Source organism: Vidua macroura, chromosome 7, assembly GCF_024509145.1.
Source record: "Vidua macroura isolate BioBank_ID:100142 chromosome 7, ASM2450914v1, whole genome shotgun sequence".
In the NCBI taxonomy this organism is placed as follows: domain Eukaryota; kingdom Metazoa; phylum Chordata; class Aves; order Passeriformes; family Viduidae; genus Vidua; species Vidua macroura.
Genome location: NC_071577.1, coordinates 40,169,413 through 40,189,500, shown reverse-complemented (window position 1 = coordinate 40,189,500; position 20,088 = coordinate 40,169,413). Strand labels below are relative to the sequence as shown.

Here is a 20,088-nt window from a genome sequence, read left to right as displayed (position 1 = left end):
ACGGGGGAAAGGAGCAGCTGCTCGTGTGAAAAGTGGTTCTTCATTGAGCTGGGGAGATGTCGTGGGGCGCCGAAAGCTGGGGATTTTGTCAGGAAGGCGTTGGGAATGGCTCGCTCCAGTGCTGGGCTGCTCTGCTGCTCCCACACCATGAGAGGCTCCTCCAAGCCCTGCTCCCAGCACAGGCTGAGCGCCATCCTGCCGGGACGGGACCGGGCTGTCCCCACGGGCTGTCCCCACGGGCTGTCCCCACGGGCTGACCCCACGGGCTGTCCCCACGGGCTGTCCCCACGGGCTGTCCCCACGGGGTGACCCCACGGGGTGACCCCACAGGGTGACCCCACGGGCTGACCCCACGGGGTGTCCCCACGGGCTGACCCCTGCCTCACCCGTGGGTCTGCGCTGGGCACCGAGGTCTGGGCTGCAGGGTGAGGAGCCTCAGGGAGCAGGGCTGGAGCTGCCTGGCCACTGACACCCCCGATGGGCTTCCTTGCCCTTTGGCCAGTGCTCCCTGGCCACTGACACCCCCGATGGGCTTCCTGGCCCTTTGGCCAGTGCTCCCTGGCCACTGACACCCTGACAGGCATCCTGGCCCTTTGGCCAGTGCTCCCTGGCCACTCACACCCTGACAGGCCTCCTGGCCCTTTGGCCAGTGCTCCCTGGCCACTGACACCCCCGATGGGCTTCCTGGCCCTTTGGCCAGTGCTCCCTGGCCACTGACACCCTGACAGGCATCCTGGCCCTTTGGCCAGTGCTCCCTGGCCACTGACACCCTGACAGGCATCCTGGCCCTTTGGCCAGAGCTCCCTGGCCACTGACACCCCTGATGGGCCTCCTGGCCCTTTGGCCAGTGCTCCCTGGCCACTGACACCCCTGATGGGCATCCTGGCCCTTTGGCCAGTGCTCACTGGCCACTGACACCCTGACAGGCCTCCTGGCCCTTTGGCCAGAGCTCACTGGCCACTCACACCCCCGATGGGCCTCCTGGCCCTTTGGCCAGAGCTCCCTGGCCACTGACACCCTGACAAGCATCCTGGCCCTTTGGCCAGTGCTCCCTGGCCACTGACACCCTGACAAGCATCCTGGCCCTTTGGCCAGTGCTCCCTGGCCACTGACACCCTGACAAGCATCCTGGCCTTTTGGCCAGTGCTCCCTGGCCACTGACACCCTGACAAGCATCCTGGCCCTTTGGCCAGTGCTCCCTGGCCACTGACACCCTGACAAGCATCCTGGCCTTTTGGCCAGTGCTCCCTGGCCACTGACACCCTGACAAGCATCCTGGCCCTTTGGCCAGTGCTCCCCGGCCGTGCCGTGGCCAGGAGGGTGGCAGGAGGAGCTGTGGGGCCGGGGCGCAGTGCTGCGGGAGGATGATGCTGGGGAGGAAGGCGCCTCCTGGCCGGGGCAGGGCGGTGCCCAGGACGGGCCGGGAGCCCCGGGCAGCCCTGCCCGGGGAGCGGGGGTGGCTCCCGGCCCGCTGCCCGTGCGGCTCCGCCTGGAGCCCCGTGTCCCTCGGAGGCGTTTGCAGAGCCGCTGACCTTTGCAGGAGCGTGCCAGCCCCAGCTGCTGGAGGATGCCCGCGCCTCCCAGCCCCTGCCCGGGCAGCCAGGCTGGGCGCTCCCTGCCCTCCCCCAGCCTTCGGGGCTGCTCTGTGGTTTTGTGCTTCCCCAGGTGGAGCTCGTGGGGAGATGTGACTTTTCTCGGCAGAAGCGGCTCCAGGGTGCAGGACAAGCCGGGCTGGGCAGAGGCAGCAGATAAGGAAAATATCCCAGATAAACCCCCGGTCCCATCCCTCCTGCAGGGACGAACCAGCACCTGCTGTGCTGCCCAAAGCCTTTTCTCTGCAGAGATGGGGAGGGGGAAAAAAAAAGCCTTTTCTGTGACTTACTGAGTTTTGTTTCCTGGTTTGAATCGAGCGACTTAACACTTGGATAAAGGGAATGCTCTCCCTTCAATTGTCCGTGTTTTAATTTTAGTTTTCCCTGCCATGGCAGGAGTTACTCTCGTGTCAGAGGCTGTTTCCACAATTATGGTTTGCCTAATGGTCCTTTTGTTATAATTCATAGGCTAATAGAAGTCAGAGATGGAAAAGACCTGTTAGATTACGGAGTCAATGCCCTGCAAATGCAGGATATAATCTCCAGGATAGAGGATGTATCGGGTATTATTAAACAGATTTTGCACTTGATCTTAGCTAAATTATGGTTAGGAGTCATTGGATTCCTGAATGGTGGAATAACAATGGCTTAATTTCGGGTGTTGGGAGAGCACATCTGTATTTAAGTTTACCACGTGGCATTTCTCTGCCTCGCCTCTAGATGTGCCTGATTTCCAAAGGGGAAATTAGAGATTCCCACTAGAGAGTGGTGATGGGGGAAAAATAAAACCTGCCAATAAAATATCTCAAAAAAAGCCCTTAAATTTACCTGAGTGAGAGCAGCGCAAAATATCAACTTTTTAGGGAAAATAAAGCTGTAGAAGGAGAAAATCCTCATGAACATAAGTGTCAGCAGCAAATGCTTATAAAACCCAGCTGCTTTGGCTTTGGGGCTGAGCTGAGCTGGATTTGGGCACAGGTGAACTCAAAATGTTACAGAAGACTATTAAAATAAATTAAAAAAAAATCAAAAAAATGCAGAGCCCAGCTGGGTGTGAGAGCAGCCACCTCTCCCGGGGCAGGGACAGAGGGGCCGTGCCAGCCTGGGGGCCCTGCAGGAAGCTCTGGCTGTTCACTGCCCGCTGCTCCAGGGGTGTGGAGCTCAGGGGATGGGGATGTTTCTGATCTGCTGCGCTTCCGTGGAATCCCAGAATGGTTTGGGCTGGAAGGAACCCCAGATTCCATCCAGTTCCATGGGCAGGAGCACCTTCCACCATCCCAGGCTGCTCCAAGCCCTGTCCAGCCTGGCCTTGGGCACTGCCAGGGATCCAGGGCAGCCCCAGCTGCTCTGGGAATTCCAGCCCAGCCAGGAATTCCCAATTCCCAATGTCCCAGCCATCCCTGCCCTCTGGCAGTGGGAGCCATTCCCTGGCTCCTGTCCCTCCATCCCTTGTCCCCAGTCCCTCTCCAGCTCTCCTGGAGCCCCTTCAGGCCCTGCAAGGGGCTCTGAGCTCTGCCTGGAGCCTTCCCTTCTCCAGGGGAACATTCCCAGGGCTCTGAGCTCTGCCTGGAGCCTTCCCTTCTCCAGGGGAACATTCCCAGGGCTCTGAGCTCTGCCTGGAGCCTTCCCTTCTCCAGGGGAACATTCCCAGGGCTCTGAGCTCTGCCTGGAGCCTTCCCTTCTCCAGGGGAACATTCCCAGGGCTCTGAGCTCTGCCTGGAGCCTTCCCTTCTCCAGGGGAACATTCCCAGCTCTCCCAGGCTGGCTCCAGAGGGGCTCCAGCCCTGGAGCAGCTCGTGGCTCCTCTGGACTCTCTCCAACAGGCAAATTTCCTGTTTTTAGTTGAATTTCCATGTGGCTGTTGAGAAGGATCAGCAGGATTCCCGTGCAGGTGGCCCTGCCCTGCCTGCAGCTCCTGCTGTGTCCATCCCTCCCGTCCGTGGGTGCTGAGGTGTTTGGATAAGGCTGGAGGTGTGAGGGGCACCCACCACGGGGCCTGAACCCGTCAGCTCTGGCTCCTGTCGCTGTGGGAGGAGGTCTGGAGAAGGGATCCTTGTTTGAGAGGGGTGAAGGAAATGTCTTCCCACCTGTCACTTCTATGAGCTGGCCCAAACCCCAGCGCTGGGGCTGCTCCAGCAGCAGAACCCTGAGCAGGGCTGGGGATGTTCCAGGCAGCATCTCCCTGCTTTGGGATGGCACGGGGTTCATCCCACAGCCTGGCAGATATTTGGGAAAAGGAGAGCTGCAGCAGGAAGGGCACCCTGAGTTAAAAGGCTGCAATTAACGGGGGGTAGGCTTTGCTGACCTGGCGTGCTGCAATTACAAGATGGGAAGGTTTCCTCCAGGACAAAGTGCAGTTCCTCAGGTGTGAGAAACTTCCTCTGCTCCTTGGAGCTCCTCGCTGGCAGGAAGAGCAAAACCCACTGGGGGCTCCTGCCCTGCCAATGGGAGCAGTGCCTGGGGCTGGGCTCCCCTTGGAAGGCTCTTTTTGGGGTCTCCAGTCTGATTACGTCAAGTCCACACACGGCATAAATCTGACCTCGAGTTATTTTCGGTGCTGCTCTCGTCTGCTTTTCCTATAATTAATTCCTTGTGTAATTGCTCTGTAAGGGAGTCTGGCCGCCCTGCTGGCGAAAACAGTCGTCATCAAATATGTGGGAAAAGTTGGAACACAAACACGAGCCTTGCAAAGGCCGAGCAGCAAGTTCTGGGATTTTTCGATGGAATTGGAGAAGTAGGAGCTACTGCAGTTTTTTTTTTTGTACTTTCCGACCTCATGCATCTCGAAATAGACGCCTGTAACTTACTATTTACAGCATTTTTCTTCCTGAGAGTGTGACTGCAGGAGCCCTGCTGAGCCCAGTGGCATTGTCTGCGAGGGAACAGCCTCGTGGCGTGTCTGAGAGTTATATGAGGTACAAAGCCCATTATACAGATCAAAATGCAAACTTTTAAAGCAAGCTGATGGCACCTTTGCTTTCAAAAGTGAGCAGAGGCTGTCGGTGCCTGTGGCCAGGCGTGCCAGGGAGGTGTCTGGGCTCCAGGAGGGGATGCACCTGCTCTGGGGGGAGGCATTCTGAAGCTTCATGCATAATCATTCTTGGGGTCTGTGAAAATGTAAACTTTTCCTCCCGACTGGATCAGTGCAAAACCAGAAGGAGTTTCTAAGATGTCCACATGATTTAGGCTTTCCTGCAGTTGCTGCTTCCCTGAAGTGCCTGGGTTTTACACGGGGGGGTTTGTTTCAAAGTGCATTATTTCCCCTGCTGAAGGCACTCTGTGGTGCTGCCTTCTCCCCGTTCCTGGTTTGCCATTCCTGCCGTGGCTCTGCACCGGGGAGGAGGAAAGCCCAGAAAGGGGAAGGGGGTTCTTCACCCCAGCAAAAACGGGAGATTCTCTGCTCAGGAGCGCGGGGGCCGTGGCTGTGCCCGGCACAGAAAGGGTGCTGCACATCCCAGCACATTCCCCCTGTAGCAGGAGCTCAGGAGCCTGCACGGTGCCCTTTACCTGTCACAGCAGATCGGATCTGAGCCTGCCTCCTCGGGCTCTGAGCAGCTCTAAAAACCACATCTGAAACGTGCCCTGGGGAGCACAGGACCCGGGCAGCCTGAGCATCCCGGGGAGATGATGGGCTCTGTGTGTGTGTCCTGGGGAGCTGAGCTGGGCTGAGCTGGGCTGTGTGTGTGTCCCAGAGAGCTGGGCTGGGCTGGGCTGGGCTGTGTGTGTGTGTCCCAGAGAGCTGTGCTGGGCTGTGTGTGTGTCCTAGCTGTGCTGGGCTGTTTGTCCATCCCGGGGAGATGATGGGCTGTGTGTGTGTCCTGGGGTGATGATGGGCTGTGTGTGTGTCCTGGGGAGCTGGGCTGGGCTGAGCTGAGCTGTGCTGGGCTGTTTGTCCATCCCGGGGAGATGGATGGGCTGTGTGTGTGTCCCGGGGTGATGATGGGCTGTGTGTCCCAGAGAGCTGGGCTGAGCTGGGCTGGGCTGTGTGTGTGTCCCAAAGAGCTGGGCTGGGCTGTGTGTCCATCCTGGGGAGCTGAGCTGAGTTGGGCTGGGCTGTGTGTGTGTCCTGGGGAGCTGAGCTGGGCTGGGCTGTGTGTGTGTCCCTGGGTGATGATGGGCTGTGTGTGTGTCCCAAAGAGCTGGGCTGGGCTGTGTGTCCATCCTGGGGAGCTGAGCTGAATTGGGCTGGGCTGTGTGTCCTGGAGGGCTGAGCTGGGCTGTGTGTGTGTCCTGGAGAGCTGGGCTGGGCTGGGCTGTGGAGCTGAGCTGCGCTGAGCTGTGTGTGTGTCCCAGGGAGCTGAGCTGGGCTGGGCTGGGCTGAGCTGAGCTGAGCTGGGCTGGGCTATGTGTGTGTCCCGGGGAGCTGATGGGGCTCTGTGTCCTGGGAAGTTGATGGGGCTATGTCCCGGGGAGCTGGGCTCTGTGTCCCGGGGTGATGATGGGCTGTGTGTATGTCCCGGGGAGCTGATGGGGCTCTGTGTCCGAGGGAGCTGGGCTTTGTGTCCCGGGAGCAGCAGGGCCCGCAGGGCTGGGGCACAAAGAACAGACTCCTCTCCTCTCCTCTCCTCTCCTCTCCTCTCCTCTCCTCTCCTCTCCTCTCCTCTCCTCTCCTCTCCTCTCCTCTCCTCTCCTCTCCTCTCCTCTCCTCTCCTCTCCTCTCCTCTCCTCTCCTCTCCTCTCCTCTCCTCTCCTCTCCTCTCCTCTCCTCTCCTCTCCTCTCCTCTCCTCTCCTCTCCTCTCCTCTCCTCTCCTCTCCTCTCCTCTCCTCTCCTCTCCTCTCCTCTCCTCTCCTCTCCTCTCCTCTCCTCTCCTCTCCTCTCCTCTCCTCTCCTCTCCTCTCCTCTCCTCTCCTCTCCTCTCCTCTCCTCTCCTCTCCTCTCCTCTCCTCTCCTCTCCTCTCCTCTCCTCTCCTCTCCTCTCCTCTCCTCTCCTCTCCTCTCCTCTCCTCGCCACAGCCAGCCAGACTCACATCCCAAATGCAATTAGGGCTCTCTGTTAATGGTCATTTGCCTGTTTGCTCCTCGAGAGTGGCACCCCTCAGGGACGTGTGTGAAGCTTTAGGGGGCTGTGGGGATAAAGGACACGGGTGGGGGAATCTGTGGGATCTCAGGCACTTGCTCCAGAAGGACAGAGCCTCGTCCTGGAGCTGTTTTTGGAGGGGAAAAAAAACAGATTAGGAAGCACTAAGAGCCAGAATTAACATGCTAGCTTGCAGTTTAATTGCGTTTATTAATAGGAATAGGGGCTCTTTTTTTTTTTTACTTTTTTAATGTAAACTTGAGGCCAAAAATCAGAGGAAAAAACTTCTAAAAAAAGTTAGTGTTTTCCTCACACTCGTACAAGTATTGGGAGTGAAAGGCAGGACGAGTGCTCAGCGTAGGATATTTCCAATTTCTCTGTTCCTTGCACATGGAGAGCAGTCAGGGCTCACCAAAAAAATCCCCCCCCCACTCTTGCTGCAGGTGCAGCGCTGCTCTCCAGCCCTGTGACTATTTGCTGTACTCGTGATTAAAAACCCTCCTTTTGATGCCATACATGAAATCCATGTCTTTTTTCCACTGTTCATAAACAATTTTACAGCAGCAGTTGCTGCTCCCTGCAGAAGGCAGAAAAATCTGACTAATGAGAGATTCCAGTTCCAGGTTTCCAAAGGGCAGTTGTTGGAAACATCCACGAGTCAAAACCAGTCAAATCAAATCACAAAAACCTCTTCTGAGGAGTTGAATTTTGGGGCTGAGGAGGCAGGAAAGGCTCTCTGCGCAGACAGGGCTGGGGCACAGGGCTTTGGAGGGGAGATTCTTGTGGAACATTTCCATGGTGGAACTGTGGGAGCAGTGATTTGAAATATTCCTGCACTACTTGGACTAGCAAAGGTATGGCCTGGCCACCTCCTTTATCTCAGTAGAAAAGGACACAAATGAAAAAATGAGGTTATTTATTGTTTTTTTGTGGGGATTTTTTTTGGTGTTGTTTGTTTGTTGGTTGGTTTTTATGGGCAGGGCCACCTTCCACTATCCCAGGGTGCTCCAAGCCCTGAGCAGCGTGGCCTTGGGCACCTCCAGGGACCCCGGGGCAGCCAGCTGGGACTCTGCTTGTGTGTCTGCCCTGCAGGGTTTGAGGCCCAGGTGAGCGGGCAGGGAGCTGTCATTCCCAAATCCCCCTGGTCACTGCTCAGCAGAATTTGGTGACTTATTCCCAGTGCCTAATTGGAACAGGAACAGGAGTGCTCCAGCTCCTTGGCGTCTTGGAACAGGTTCTCTGCTAAATATTAACCCATGCCTGGCTTTCTAAGGCAGATCTGAGTTTCATTTTACACGAGGTGCTCTGCCATGGTTTGAACAAAGTCCCCAGCCCAGACCGTGGAGATGCACTCACCCCTTTGATCCTTAACCAACTCATGGTGCCCACGTGGCCCCTGTGGTCTGGGGGTTTTGGGAGGGAGCCTGGTGGGAACTGGCCATGCCCCAGTGCAGGTCCCAGCTGTGCCTGTGCCAGGGCTGTCCTGGAGCACACCCTGATCCTCAGGCTGCCTGGGGACAGGGAACTGCTGCTCCCCTGTTTAGGGTGGGCTGGGACAGGGAACTGCTGCTCCCCTGTTTAGGGTGGGCTGGGACACAGAACTGCTGCTCCTTGGGTTTAGGGTGGGTTGGGACAGGGAACTGCTGCTGCTTGGGTTTAGGGTGGGCTGGGACACAGAACTGCTGCTCCCTGGTTTAGGGTGGGCTGGGACAGGGAACTGCTGCTCCCCTATTTAGGGTGGGCTGGGACAGGGAACTGCTGCTCCTTGGGTTTAGGGTGGGTTGGGACACAGAACTGCTGCTCCCCGGTTTAGGGTGGGCTGGGATACCTTTGGAAACCCAAGGAACTGCTGCTCCCCAGTTTAGGGTGGGCTGGGATACCTTTGGAAACCCAAGGAACTGCTGCTCCCCAGTTTAGGGTGGGCTGGGACACAGAACTGCTGCTCCCCTGTTTAGGGTGGGCTGGGATACCTTTGGAAACCCAAGGAACTGCTGCTCCCCGGTTTAGGGTGGGCTGGGATACCTTTGGAAACCCAAGGAACTGCTGCTCCCCGGTTTAGGGTGGGCTGCTGGTGCCCTGCAGCGCCCCAGGAGCGGCTCCATCTCTGCTCTGTGGCAGAGCACCTCGCTCAGGCAGCGCTCCCCGCTGCCAGAACACATTTAATACTTGTGCTCCATAAAAGATCATTTCTTTCCAGGGAGAATTAGCGCACGCGGGGTGAGAGCGGTCCATATGTATAACCCATGCACGGTTATTCCTACAATTACAAGTAAGGGAGTGATAATTACCATGGCAATTTGCTTCTTTATGGATGAGCTTTCTCCAAATAGATGCAGGAATATCTCCTCTCTGTCTCTGTGTCCTTATGTTTAGCTTTTCTCCGAGATAAAGGTTCCACGGCAAACATTTTAAGGAAATTGGAGGTGCTTACTGGAAAGCCTCGTTTTTAAAAATGTTATAACATTTTTCACCAGTCACAGAACCAGCCAAATAAAAAAACTGTCCTGAAGAGTCCCCACGTCCTATTTCATGGCCAAGGGGCTCTTGGGAGGTAACCAAACGAGGGGAAAGTCTCCAAATGCATCATCATCCCCTGGGCTGGTTGGAGCGAGCGTGGGGCTCTCCCAGGGGTTATTCCCTGGGGCTGCTCATCTGCTGGGCTCGGCTTGAACCTTCTCCTGGTTCCCTTCCCCCTGGGAAGGGTCTGCCTTGGGCACAGGTGGCTCCATCAGTGCCAGGGGCTCCTCAGTGGTTCCTCTGGATTTGCCTCCTGACCCAGCCACCTTCTCTCCTGGCCCCAAAGAACATCAATGCCAAGAGAAAAAAATCAGTTTTGCCCACACTGAGGTCAATGGGATGTAGAAGTGCTTATTTACCAGAAGAATTGATTCATCAAGTGAATTATTCAGTAAAGATGGTGAAATTAATTGAATCACATGTTTTAACAAATGGAATCTGACTGGTTTTATTGTGTGTGTTCAGAGACCAGCAGTGGCTCTGCCTTCTGATCCAGGTTCCTCTGCTCAGTTGCTTGGCAAGAGAAATTTGGGTTTTTAGAATTTTACTCCTTGCTCTTAACTTTGCAGAAATCAGCATTACATTCTTCAGTTAACAGCAATCCTAAAACTGAGATATTTTAGCTACAGGTAAGGTTGACTTAAGGTGTGATTAAACCATCTGGGGGGAGGCTCATTTGCATGCTTTTATATCGAGGGATCGAATCAAATCAGTTTAATGTTGTGCCAGTTCAGAGCCATTTCTTTAGGGAAATGTGGGAAAATGCTTTTTGAAATGCAATTATGAGGCAAGCCTGAAGTCCTTTGCTTTTGTTCCTCTGGATGAGGAAGGAGTCCTCTCCTCAAGCCTAATCAAGAACACGTTTGTGTTTTGAACTGGATTTATTCAGCCTCCCCTGGAGCGTTCAGGTCAGTGCTGCTGCTTTCCAGGTGTGGTGTTGGCTGCCTTTGGGTGTCCCATCCCAAGGGATTACTGCAGGCTCCTGAGCAATGCATTCCAATTGAAACCATTCCATGGCTGCAGTATTTCTAATTGGCAGGAGTTGCTTTCTCTAGGCCTGTTTTATATTTAAAAAGTGATTTTTCCTCTTTGTTGTTCGAATCCAGTTCTGATTTCCTTAAAGATTTTCAGTGGATTGTACCACCAGAAAGACAAATCTGTTAGGTCAACTTTGATTACATTGGGGAGACATATTCCATTATATAATTCACTGGGGTCTGCACTACTCTTAAAGGAAAATATAAAGCTCCCTCAAATGTCAGGGTTTGATAGATTCAGAATGCAGCCCCTCCAAACTCCATTAGGCTCCTAATCTCTGGATCTCCTCGTGCTCCTCCCACCCAGAGCTCTGCTCCTTCTTGGAGGCACTTCTCCCAGCAAAGCCTGGGTGATTTAATCCTGCTTCCCTGGGAGGGATGCTGCCCTGTGCACCAGGGAGGGAAACTCACAGGGAATACTGGAGAGGCTCCTTGCTCTCGTTTAGAGATAACCAAATGTTGTATTTCCAATGTTTAATGCAAAGCACAAAGCCACGACGTGGTGTGTGCAGAGCCCTGCAGACCGAGAGCAGACGTGACTGAAAGGGGGTCAGCACAAAGAGGTTTTCCAGCATGAGGCTCCTGGCAAATGGATCAGATGGAATTGCAGGAACACTGGGAATGCTTACCAAGTTGTAAACTGCTCCTGTGGGGACATTACTGGTCTGGATAGCAAAATAAGGGGAATGCATGCACAAAAGGAGCATTTGAAGCTGAGAGGAGGGAAATTCTGCAAATTTAACTTGTAGTTTTAACAAAGTGTAACTCTTCCCGAAATAAGGAAGCAGCACCTGCTAACTGCACGCAGAAGTGAGAGCTTGTCGTGGCACCTGCACAGGAGGGGCTCGTGTCTGGCACAGGAGCTTCCGTGCTGCCGTTCCTGGAACTGCTTCATGGGTTTCAGGTCGAGGTTGGAGCATCAGGGGTTGCTGTGGGAATTGTCCTGGCAGTGCCAGGCTGGACAGGGCTTGGAGCAGCCTGGGACAGTGGGAGGTGTCCCTGCCATGGCAGGGTGGCACTGGGTGGGCTTTAAGGTCCTCCCCAGTCGGGGATTCTGTGAGCGTGTGGGGTCAGAAGTGTGGCCTCCCAAACCCAGAGCGAGTCAGTTCATAAATTATAAACAATTAGAAGAAACTGTAGCCACTATCAGAAGGGATCTGGAGGTGAAGCTGTGAGTAAGTTTTAGCAGAACAGGGAAAATGTTTCTCTGCTGGCTTTGCCCTAGCTCTGATTTAGGAGCAGACTAATGAAGGGTGAGCTGAGCCTGGGCTGCAGTGTGGCTTTGCTCTGTTTATTCCACAGAGGATTGGAATTGGTCGTTTTTACAGTCGTGTTTGATGGAGAGGGGAAGTTTTGCGTAGTTTGTCATGGCTGTGCTTTCCTTTTCCTGCCCAGCAAAAGGATCCCAGCATGTTTGGGGTTGGGAGGGACCCCAGAGCCCATCCCATTGCCCTGCCGGGGCAGGGACACCTTCCCGGGCTGCACTGCAGCCCAGAGCCCTGGGGGACGGCTGCAGCTCTGCCTGAACTTTGGGAACAGTAGCGTTTTGTCAGCAGCTAAATCTGTTCTCCGTGTGAACTGCCAACTCCTCGTGCGGTATAATTACCCGGCTCAAAACGGAGCTCGGGAGCTGGAAGTTACAGAACAGCTTGAGCCCCTGTTGTGGTGCACACAGCTCGTGCTCGGCTCCGCCGCGGGCCCGGCGCGCTCCTGACGATTCCTCGTCTGCTCCCACAGAGGCGTTTCCCGCTGCTCTGTGCCCCCCTGGCCACGGCCGGGGGGCTCCCTGGCATCCCCAGGCGCTGAGGCTCTCCCTGTCCCACCGCCCAGCAAAGGCTGTGCCCTGCCAGGGCAGCCCTGGCCCCCCTTCTCTGGGTGACAGAAAAGGGCTGATGGAACCGCTGCCCCTGGCGCTGCGAGCAAACAGCCTGCTTTCGGTGGTCTTTTCTGACTTTAAATTGCAGGAAAATGACAATTTTTCTCTTTAGAGGAGCTTGAGGCAGACTCTTTGCTGGGTAATGATGAAGGAAAGGTTTGCTTTGGCTGCCCTGGTTTCAAGCCCTGTCTAAATGTCACAGAAGCAGAATCCCAGACTGGCCTGGGTTGAAAGGACCTTAAAACTCCTTCAGTTCCAGCCCCCTGCCACAGGCAAGGACAGTTTCCAGCAGACCAGGAGCCTTGTGCTGCTTGAGGAGGATCTGTTGAGATTTGTGTGGAGGGTGATGCTAAAGCTGTCCTTTGTTCTCTGTTTCACCCTCCTGATATTTCATTAGTGGCATTTTCTTTCCCGTGACAAACGCGTGACAGGCCGTGCTGGAGAGTCCTGGGGACATCCTGGACATTTTTGGCTTGAACTGCAGGCGAACCTCTCTGCCCAGGGGGGTTTGGAGTGCCCATCCCTGGAGGTGTCCAGGCAATTCCTGGAGGTGGCACTCAGGGCTGGGGACAAGGTGGGCATGGGGCACAGCTCAGACTCGATGGGCTGGGAGGGCTTTTCCAGCCTCAGGGACTCTGGGAAAAGAGCTGTGTGCTGACAGAGAACAGCCTCCTTTTCCTCTTGACCACCAGCCTCCTGCTCCTTCTTTTAGCCCTTTCTAACTGCCCTTCACAACCTCTCCCCACATGGAAAAGGAACCAAAAGGAGGAGGCACTTTCAGGAGGTGAGCGTTCAAAAGGCTTTTTTCTCTTGGCTCTGAAATTTGTCTGATTGTGGAGAGGTTGTGGGAAGGTGCCTGGCTGTGTAAACTCCATCCTGAAGGCTTCAGGTGGACCTGAGCCTTGTTTGAGCTCTGTGCCCAGGAGTGAATTCCATCCTGGATGTTATTAAAAGTTTCCGTCCTTAACTGTGGCATGGCTCACAGCAAATGATCGCTTAAATCTCCAAAGTAATAAAGAGAGAGGAATTACAGTAATGTGGAAATCTCTGCTTCTGCAGAAAAACCCACGCCAGCCCCCATTATATTCGCATTGCATCTGACCCACAAACACTCCCTCAAAACGGAGATGGAATTTAGTGTTAATTAAACCATTCCAGGGAATTCGAGCCACGAATGATGGTGCTTGAATAAAACCACAAAAATATCATAAGGGGTAAGAGCACGTGGCATTTGTTCTGTCTGAAATCCTTGTGGTTTCTGAGCTGGGAGCTGGAAATGCCTGTTATCACCCTTTCCAGGAGTTCTGTACCACCGGGGTACGTGGCTGAGAGGCAGCTGCTGATAGGCAGGGCATAAAAGGTTGATAAATCACAAAAAAGACATACTTTTATGTGGAAAAAAATGCATTCAGCATTTTTTCCCGGGTAAAGTATGCAGAAAACCTGCTTAAATGGAGCATATAATTTTTAATGAATCAGACCCTTTCTCCTAGGAAATGAAGCAAGTATGATAAATATGATGGAAAGTGATGAATATCAAGGGTCTGGTAATCAGATCAGATTGGAAACCCACCTGAGGTTTGTGTGAAAGGTAGTAGCTCAAAAGGATTAGTCTTTAGGCCAGCAGACTTTGAGGGATGTGGGATCAATTGAAGGAATTTGATTGTAATCAATTAAGGGAAAATACTGCTGGAAGTAGGGGGGTATGAGAGGCACAATTACAGGGATGTGAGTGATTCACTGAATCAACAGCCTGGTGGCTTCAGGATTTATTTTGTATTTATTTTGAAGCAATCCAGGCATTACTTCCTGGGAATGCCCACCCTGCAGTGGAACTTCCCTTGCTGGAATTCCTTTACCTGAATTACCAAAATTCTGGTGTTGGCTGAGTACGGTGAGGTGCTAAAAGCCCTCGGGAGAGGGAATTCTCCCGTCTGGGAGCTGGCACGCAGCCCTGTGGGCTCTGCAGGTGTCTGGCCATCCTCGCAGGGCCGAGGGAAGGGAGGGGTTTGGAGGCAGCGAATGTAGAGCCAAGCTCTGAGCTCCACAAGGTGGATGTTTGGATTTGCCCATGTTTCTAAATGCCCTGGCCAGGATCTGCGCTCCAGGACCCCCGCACGGGCAGCAGACAGGTAAATGCCAAAGCTGAGCTTCCCTTGGTCCCTGCGAGCAGGTTTCCTTGGCTTCCAAGAACCAAATGCTCCAGAGCTCCCAACCAACTCTGCTGTCCCAGAGCAGGTGAGATGCATCCACACACCCTCCTCTGGCAGGCTGGCTGCAGTTTCCCTGCTTACTCAAGAGGAATAGTCCCTCGAATTTTAATCATTTGCCATTCACAGTTTTCCCTTAGCGTGTATTTATTGTGTTTCTCTTTGGCATTTTAAAAAACCCTACACTCCGTGGAAGCTCTTTGGGGCTTATGGCTTCTCACTTGATGATTATTTCTCTTTCCAAGGTGAAGTACTTGGATGGGAGCATGGAAGGGTGAGGCACCTGCCCTGGTGGCAGGGCAGCAGGCTGGCATTGCTCATTTCAGCTTCTCCCTCGTGGATGTTCCATGAGCTGTAGCCCCTGGCAAGGTGCTGTTTCCTGGGAGGGTTTTGCTGTGGAAAGGTTATTAAAGAACAAAGATGGTTTTAAAACCCTGTTCATGAGGCCTTCATGGCCATATCTGATTCAGCTGTGGCACAGGGTGGGGGGATTTTTGTCAGATTTAAGGAGCATGGACATGACAGATATTTAATTATTGCTCTCTCTCTCTCTCACACAATCTGCATCTATTCCAAACTTTACTCTGCAGTCTTTGTGATGTCATTGAATGATCTTGAAGTGGCAAACAATGTGCTTGTCTATTATGAGACAATCAGGCTGTCTTGGGACCAACTACTGGTGGTGTTTCAGAAGAATTTACAGGTGTTTAGCCATAAATCCTGAGCCTGAAGCGTCTGAATTTCATGGGTTTACATGGGCTTGGGCTTGACTTCCTTATTTAAAGGCAAAGGTGTGCATTGGTGCAGGAGGGAGGGGGGCAGTGGGATGCTCTGCTCAGGCAGGGGAGCTCTGCCCGTGACCAAGGGACACCCGCAGGTGCCAAGGGCGTCCTGCCAGGTTGTGCCTCCCGGGCACAGTGAGGGCATTCGCAGAGGAGCAGATTTGTCTGTGGCGCTGTTCTTGTTCGCAAGGTCGTGCAGCCCGAGGCACAAAATGGTTTGGGCTGGAAGGAACTTAAAAGCCCATCCAGTGCCACTCTCGTGGAAGGGACCCCTCCCACTGCCCCAGGCTGCTCCAGCCTGACCCTGGGCACTGCCAGGGATCCAGGGGCAAACACAGCTGCTCTGGGAATTCCAGCCCAGCCAGGAATTCCCAATTCCCAATCTCCCACCCATCCCTGCCCTCTGGCAGTGGGAGCCATTCCCTGGCTCCTGTCCCTCCATCCCTTGTCCCCAGTCCCTCTCCAGCTCTCCTGGAGCCCCTTCAGGCCCTGCAAGGGGCTCTGAGCTCTGCCTGGAGCCTTCCCTTCTCCAGGGGAACATTCCCAGGGCTCTGAGCTCTGCCTGGAGCCTTCCCTTCTCCAGGGGAACATTCCCAGGGCTCTGAGCTCTGCCTGGAGCCTTCCCTTCTCCAGGGGAACATTCCCAGGGCTCTGAGCTCTGCCTGGAGCCTTCCCTTCTCCAGGGGAACATTCCCAGGGCTCTGAGCTCTGCCTGGAGCCTTCCCTTCTCCAGGGGAACATTCCCAGGGCTCTGAGCTCTGCCTGGAGCCTTCCCTTCTCCAGGGGAACATTCCCAGGGCTCTGAGCTCTGCCTGGAGCCTTCCCTTCTCCAGGGGAACATTCCCAGGGCTCTGAGCTCTGCCTGGAGCCTTCCCTTCTCCAGGGGAACATTCCCAGGGCCCTGAGCTCTGCCTGGAGCCTTCCCTTCTCCAGGGGAACATTCCCAGGGCTCTGAGCTCTGCCTGGAGCCTTCCCTTCTCCAGGGGAACATTCCCAGGGCCCTGAGCTCTGCCTGGAGCCTTCCCTTCTCCAGGGGAACATTCCCAGGGCTCTGAGCTCTGCCTGGAGCCTTCCCTTCTCCAGGGGAACATTCCCAGGGCTCTGAGCTCTGCCTGGAGACCTGGGGGTCCTCCTGTCCTGGTGGGTCCCCTGTCCCGGTCCCATCCCGGTTTCCCATCCCGGTTTCCCATCCCAGTTTCCCATCCCGGTTCCCATCCCGGTTTCCCATCCCGGTTCCCCATCCCAGTCCCATCCCGGTTTCCCATCCCAGTCCCATCCCAGTCCCATCCCGGTTTCCCATCCCTGTTCCCATCCCGGTTCCCTATCCCAGTTTCCCATCCCAGTTTCCCATCCCAGTTTCCCATCCCAGTTCCCCATCCCAGTCCCATCCCGGTTTCCCATCCCAGTCCCATCCCAGTCCCATCCCGGTTTCCCATCCCTGTTCCCATCCCGGTTCCCTATCCCAGTTTCCCATCCCAGTTTCCCATCCCAGTTCCCCATCCCAGTCCCATCCCGGTTTCCTATCCCAGTCCCATCCCAGTCCCATCCCGGTTTCCCATCCCTGTTCCCATCCCGGTTCCCTATCCCAGTTTCCCATCCCAGTTTCCCATCCCGGTTTCCCATCCCAGTCCCATCCCGGTTCCCATCCCAGTTTCCCATCCCAGTTCCCATCCCGGTTCCCTATCCCAGTTTCCCATCCCAGTCCCATCCCTGTTCCCATCCCAGTCCCATCCCAGTCCCATCCCGGTTCCCATCCCGGTTCCCATCCCGCTCCGGGCGGGGCGGCGCCGCCTCTGCCGCCCTCTGCCGGGCACTGCAGGGACTGCGCCGCCGCTGCCCCGCCCGGGAACGCGCCCGCCTCAGCCGGGACTGACCCGGGCGGGCCCGGCCTTGCGGGACCCGGCTTTGTGTGGGCCCGGCCTTGCGGGACCCGGCTTTGTGTGGGCCCGGCTTTGTGTGGGCCCGGCCTTGCGGGACCCGGCTTTGTGTGGGCCCGGCTTTGCGGGGCCCGGGCTTTGTATGGGCCCGGCTTTGCAGAGCCCGGCTTTGCGGGGCCCGGCTTTGTGGGACCCGGCTTTGTGTGGGCCCGGCTTTGCGGGGCCCGGCCTTGCGGAGCCCGGGCTTTGTGTGGGCCCGGCTTTGCGGGGGCCTGGGCTTTGTAGTTGCTCTTTGTGGACCCAGCTTTGCGGGGCCCCGCTTTTTGGGACCCGGTCTTTGTGGGCCCGGCCTCGCGGCCCCGCTTGTCTCTGCCCTACAGCCGCCTCCCTGCTGCTCCAGCTCCTTCAAAACCTGAAATACCTTTTCCCTCAGGCGGCGCAAACGGAGCCCCACACGGCGCTGACCGTGGGGTTCGGCCCGATTGCTGTTCTGGGCTGTGCCCGAGGCGCCCTGCCCTGCAGCCGGGCAGTTTGTGCCCTCATGAGGCTCTGGGCGCTCCCCGGTGGGTGCTGGCCAGGCTGGGGGAGGCCAGCGCCCACCCTGTGCCCACCCTGTGCCCACGCTGTGCCCGCCAGGTCCCCATGGCGATGGGGAAGGGGATGGGGATGGGGATGGGGATGGGGATGCTCCCTGAGCTGCCCCTGCACAGCTGGGTGCAGTGTGAGCGGGCAGCAGAGAGGAGGGGGTGACCCGATCCCGGCGTTCCCGAGCGTGAGGGGGACGTGGGACCACTGCAGAGAGCCCCGAGGAGCCACGGAGCTGCTCCAGGGCTGGAGCCCCTCTGGAGCCGGGCTGGGAGAGCTGGGAATGTTCCCCTGGAGAAGGGAAGGCTCCAGGCAGAGCTCAGAGCCCTGGGAATGTTCCCCTGGAGAAGGGAAGGCTCCAGGCAGAGCTCAGAGCCCTGGGAATGTTCCCCTGGAGAAGGGAAGGCTCCAGGCAGAGCTCAGAGCCCTGGGAATGTTCCCCTGGAGAAGGGAAGGCTCCAGGCAGAGCTCAGAGCCCTGGGAATGTTCCCCTGGAGAAGGGAAGGCTCCAGGCAGAGCTCAGAGCCCTGGGAATGTTCTCCTGGAGAAGGGAAGGCTCCAGGCAGAGCTCAGAGCCCTGGGAATGTTCCCCTGGAGAAGGGAAGGCTCCAGGCAGAGCTCAGAGCCCTGGGAATGTTCCCCTGGAGAAGGGAAGGCTCCAGGCAGAGCTCAGAGCCCTGGGAATGCTCCCCTGGAGAAGGGAAGGCTCCAGGCAGAGCTCAGAGCCCTGGGAATGTTCCCCTGGAGAAGGGAAGGCTCCAGGCAGAGCTCAGAGCAATCCCTGGGAATGTTCCCCTGGAGAAGGGAAGGCTCCAGGCAGAGCTCAGAGCCCTGGGAATGTTCCCCTGGAGAAGGGAAGGCTCCAGGCAGAGCTCAGAGCCCCTTGCAGGGCCTGAAGGGGCTCCAGGAGAGCTGGAGAGGGACTGGGGACAAGGGATGGAGGGACAGGAGCCAGGGAATGGCTCCCACTGCCAGAGGGCAGGGATGGCTGGGAGATTGGGAATTCCTGGCTGGGCAGGTGGGATGGGCAGGGGGCAGGGATGGATGGGAGATTGGGAAGGAATTCCTGGCTGGGAGGGCGGGCAGGCCCTGGCACAGGTTATTCCATGGATGCCCCTGGATCCCTGGCAGTGTCCAAGGCCAGGCTGGGGCTTGGAGCAGCCTGGGACGGTGGGAGCAGCTGTGGTGCAGCCCGGCCGGGCCTGTCGGGCTGCTTGTGCTGATCTCCCTGGTCTCGGGCAGCTCTGACTGCCCACTTCAGGAGAGGGACACGTCCATGAGGAGAGGAGAGGCTGTTGGAATGGCTGAGAAACTCGTTTAACCAAAGCAGACAAACAGCTGCAGAGGGACTTTGTGAAGGAGAACGGAGAGGGCTGGGTCACAGCCTGGGGGTGCCCGGAGCTGCTCCTGGCTGTGGCCAGAGGGCTCCGTGCTGCCCTGGCCCCCGCTCCCTGTGCGGCCCCTCACGGCTGATTTCTCACTCAGAACCGTTCCGTGGCACCAGGCTCGTCCTTCAGAGCCGCTGCTGAAGCAGAGGAAAGGGGCCTGCAATTCCTCACGTGTGCAGCCAACCCATCCCCGGCCACGTCTCGCTGTAATTAAACACTGCTGTACCTCACGTGAGATTGCTACGCTGGGACAGCCAAAGAGCCTCAGGTGGGTTGCTGGTCCTGAGTGTGAGGGGGGTTAGGGCTAGGGTTAGGGGTTAGGGTTAGGGTTAGGGGTTAGGGGTTAGGGTTAGGGTTAGGGTTAGGGTTAGGGGCAGGGTTAGGGTTTAGGGTTAGGGCTAGGGTGGGTTAGGGGTTAGGGTTAGGGGTAGGGGTAGGTTAGGGTTAGGGTTAGGGTTAAGGTTTAGGGTTAGGGGTTAGGGTTAGGGGTTAGGGGTTAGGGGCAGGGTTAGGGGCAGGGTTAGGGTTTAGGGTTAGGGTTAGGGTTAGGGTTTAGAGTTAGGGTTAGGGGTTAGGGTTAGGGGTTAGGGTTAGGGTTAGGTTAGGGTTAGGGGTAGGGTTAGGGTTAGGGTTGCACAGCGTTAGGGTTAGGGTTAGGGTTAGGGTTAGGGTGGGTTAGGGGTTAGGGTTACGGGTTAGGGTTAGGGTTAGGGTTAGGGTTAGGATTAGGGTTGCACAGCGTGCTCAGGGGCTGCCCCAGAGCTTCCAGCAGTGCTGGAATGCACCCCCAGGCTGCTGCACCCGCCTGTCTGGAGGGGAATTGATCCCCGATTTAACTCACAAATCGATCATAACAGCTGAGATTATACTGCCAATCCTTATTTAGTGGATTGCTATCAATTAGCACCTAAAATGTTTGTGTAATGTACTGTTAATGCCTGCCTGCCACAGCTTCCTGTGACTCCAGGTACAATTTGGGTGGGAGACCAAATCAGCCCCCAGCTGGGCCAGGGGAGCTCAGGGTGGGCAGCAGCAGGAATTTCCCCATGGAAAGGGGGCTCAGGGATTGGAAGTGCCCAGGCAGGTTTGGAGTGCCCATCCCTGGAGGTGTCCCAGGAATTCTGGAGGTGGCACTCAGGGCTCTGGATGGGCACAGGGTGGGCGTGGGGCACAGCTTGGATTTGATGATCTTGGAATGCTTTTCC

At 56.2% G+C, this 20,088-nt stretch overlaps 1 protein-coding gene across 1 annotated transcript; it reads right to left on the bottom strand.

Moving 5' to 3' along the window:
• Positions 1–414: 414 nt before the first annotated feature.
• LOC128810368 (collagen alpha-1(I) chain-like) lies at positions 415–3,770 on the bottom strand. Its single transcript, XM_053983167.1, has 5 exons — positions 3,680–3,770; positions 1,263–1,920; positions 770–1,018; positions 622–721; positions 415–573 (listed from the first exon to the last, which is right to left on the bottom strand). The coding sequence occupies exons 1-5, from the start codon at positions 3,768–3,770 to the stop codon at positions 436–438; spliced, it is 1,236 nt and encodes a 411-aa protein (XP_053839142.1). The 3' UTR covers positions 415–435.
• Positions 3,771–20,088: the final 16,318 nt, after the last annotated feature.

What these genes read in the sequence shown, in the direction of transcription:
- LOC128810368 (XM_053983167.1), bottom strand. Translation starts at nt 3,770, where the DNA reads ATGCTGCCTGGAACATCCCCAGCCCTGCTCAGGGTTCTGCTGCTGGAG. An exon ending in CCAGCTCATAGAAGTGACAG is followed by an intron (nt 1,921 to 3,679) that starts GTGGGAAGACAT and finishes CCTTTATCCAAG; the next exon opens with TGTTAAGTCGCTCGATTCAA. An exon ending in GGGCCAGGATGCCTGTCAGG is followed by an intron (nt 722 to 769) that starts GTGTCAGTGGCC and finishes GATGCCTGTCAG; the next exon opens with GGTGTCAGTGGCCAGGGAGC.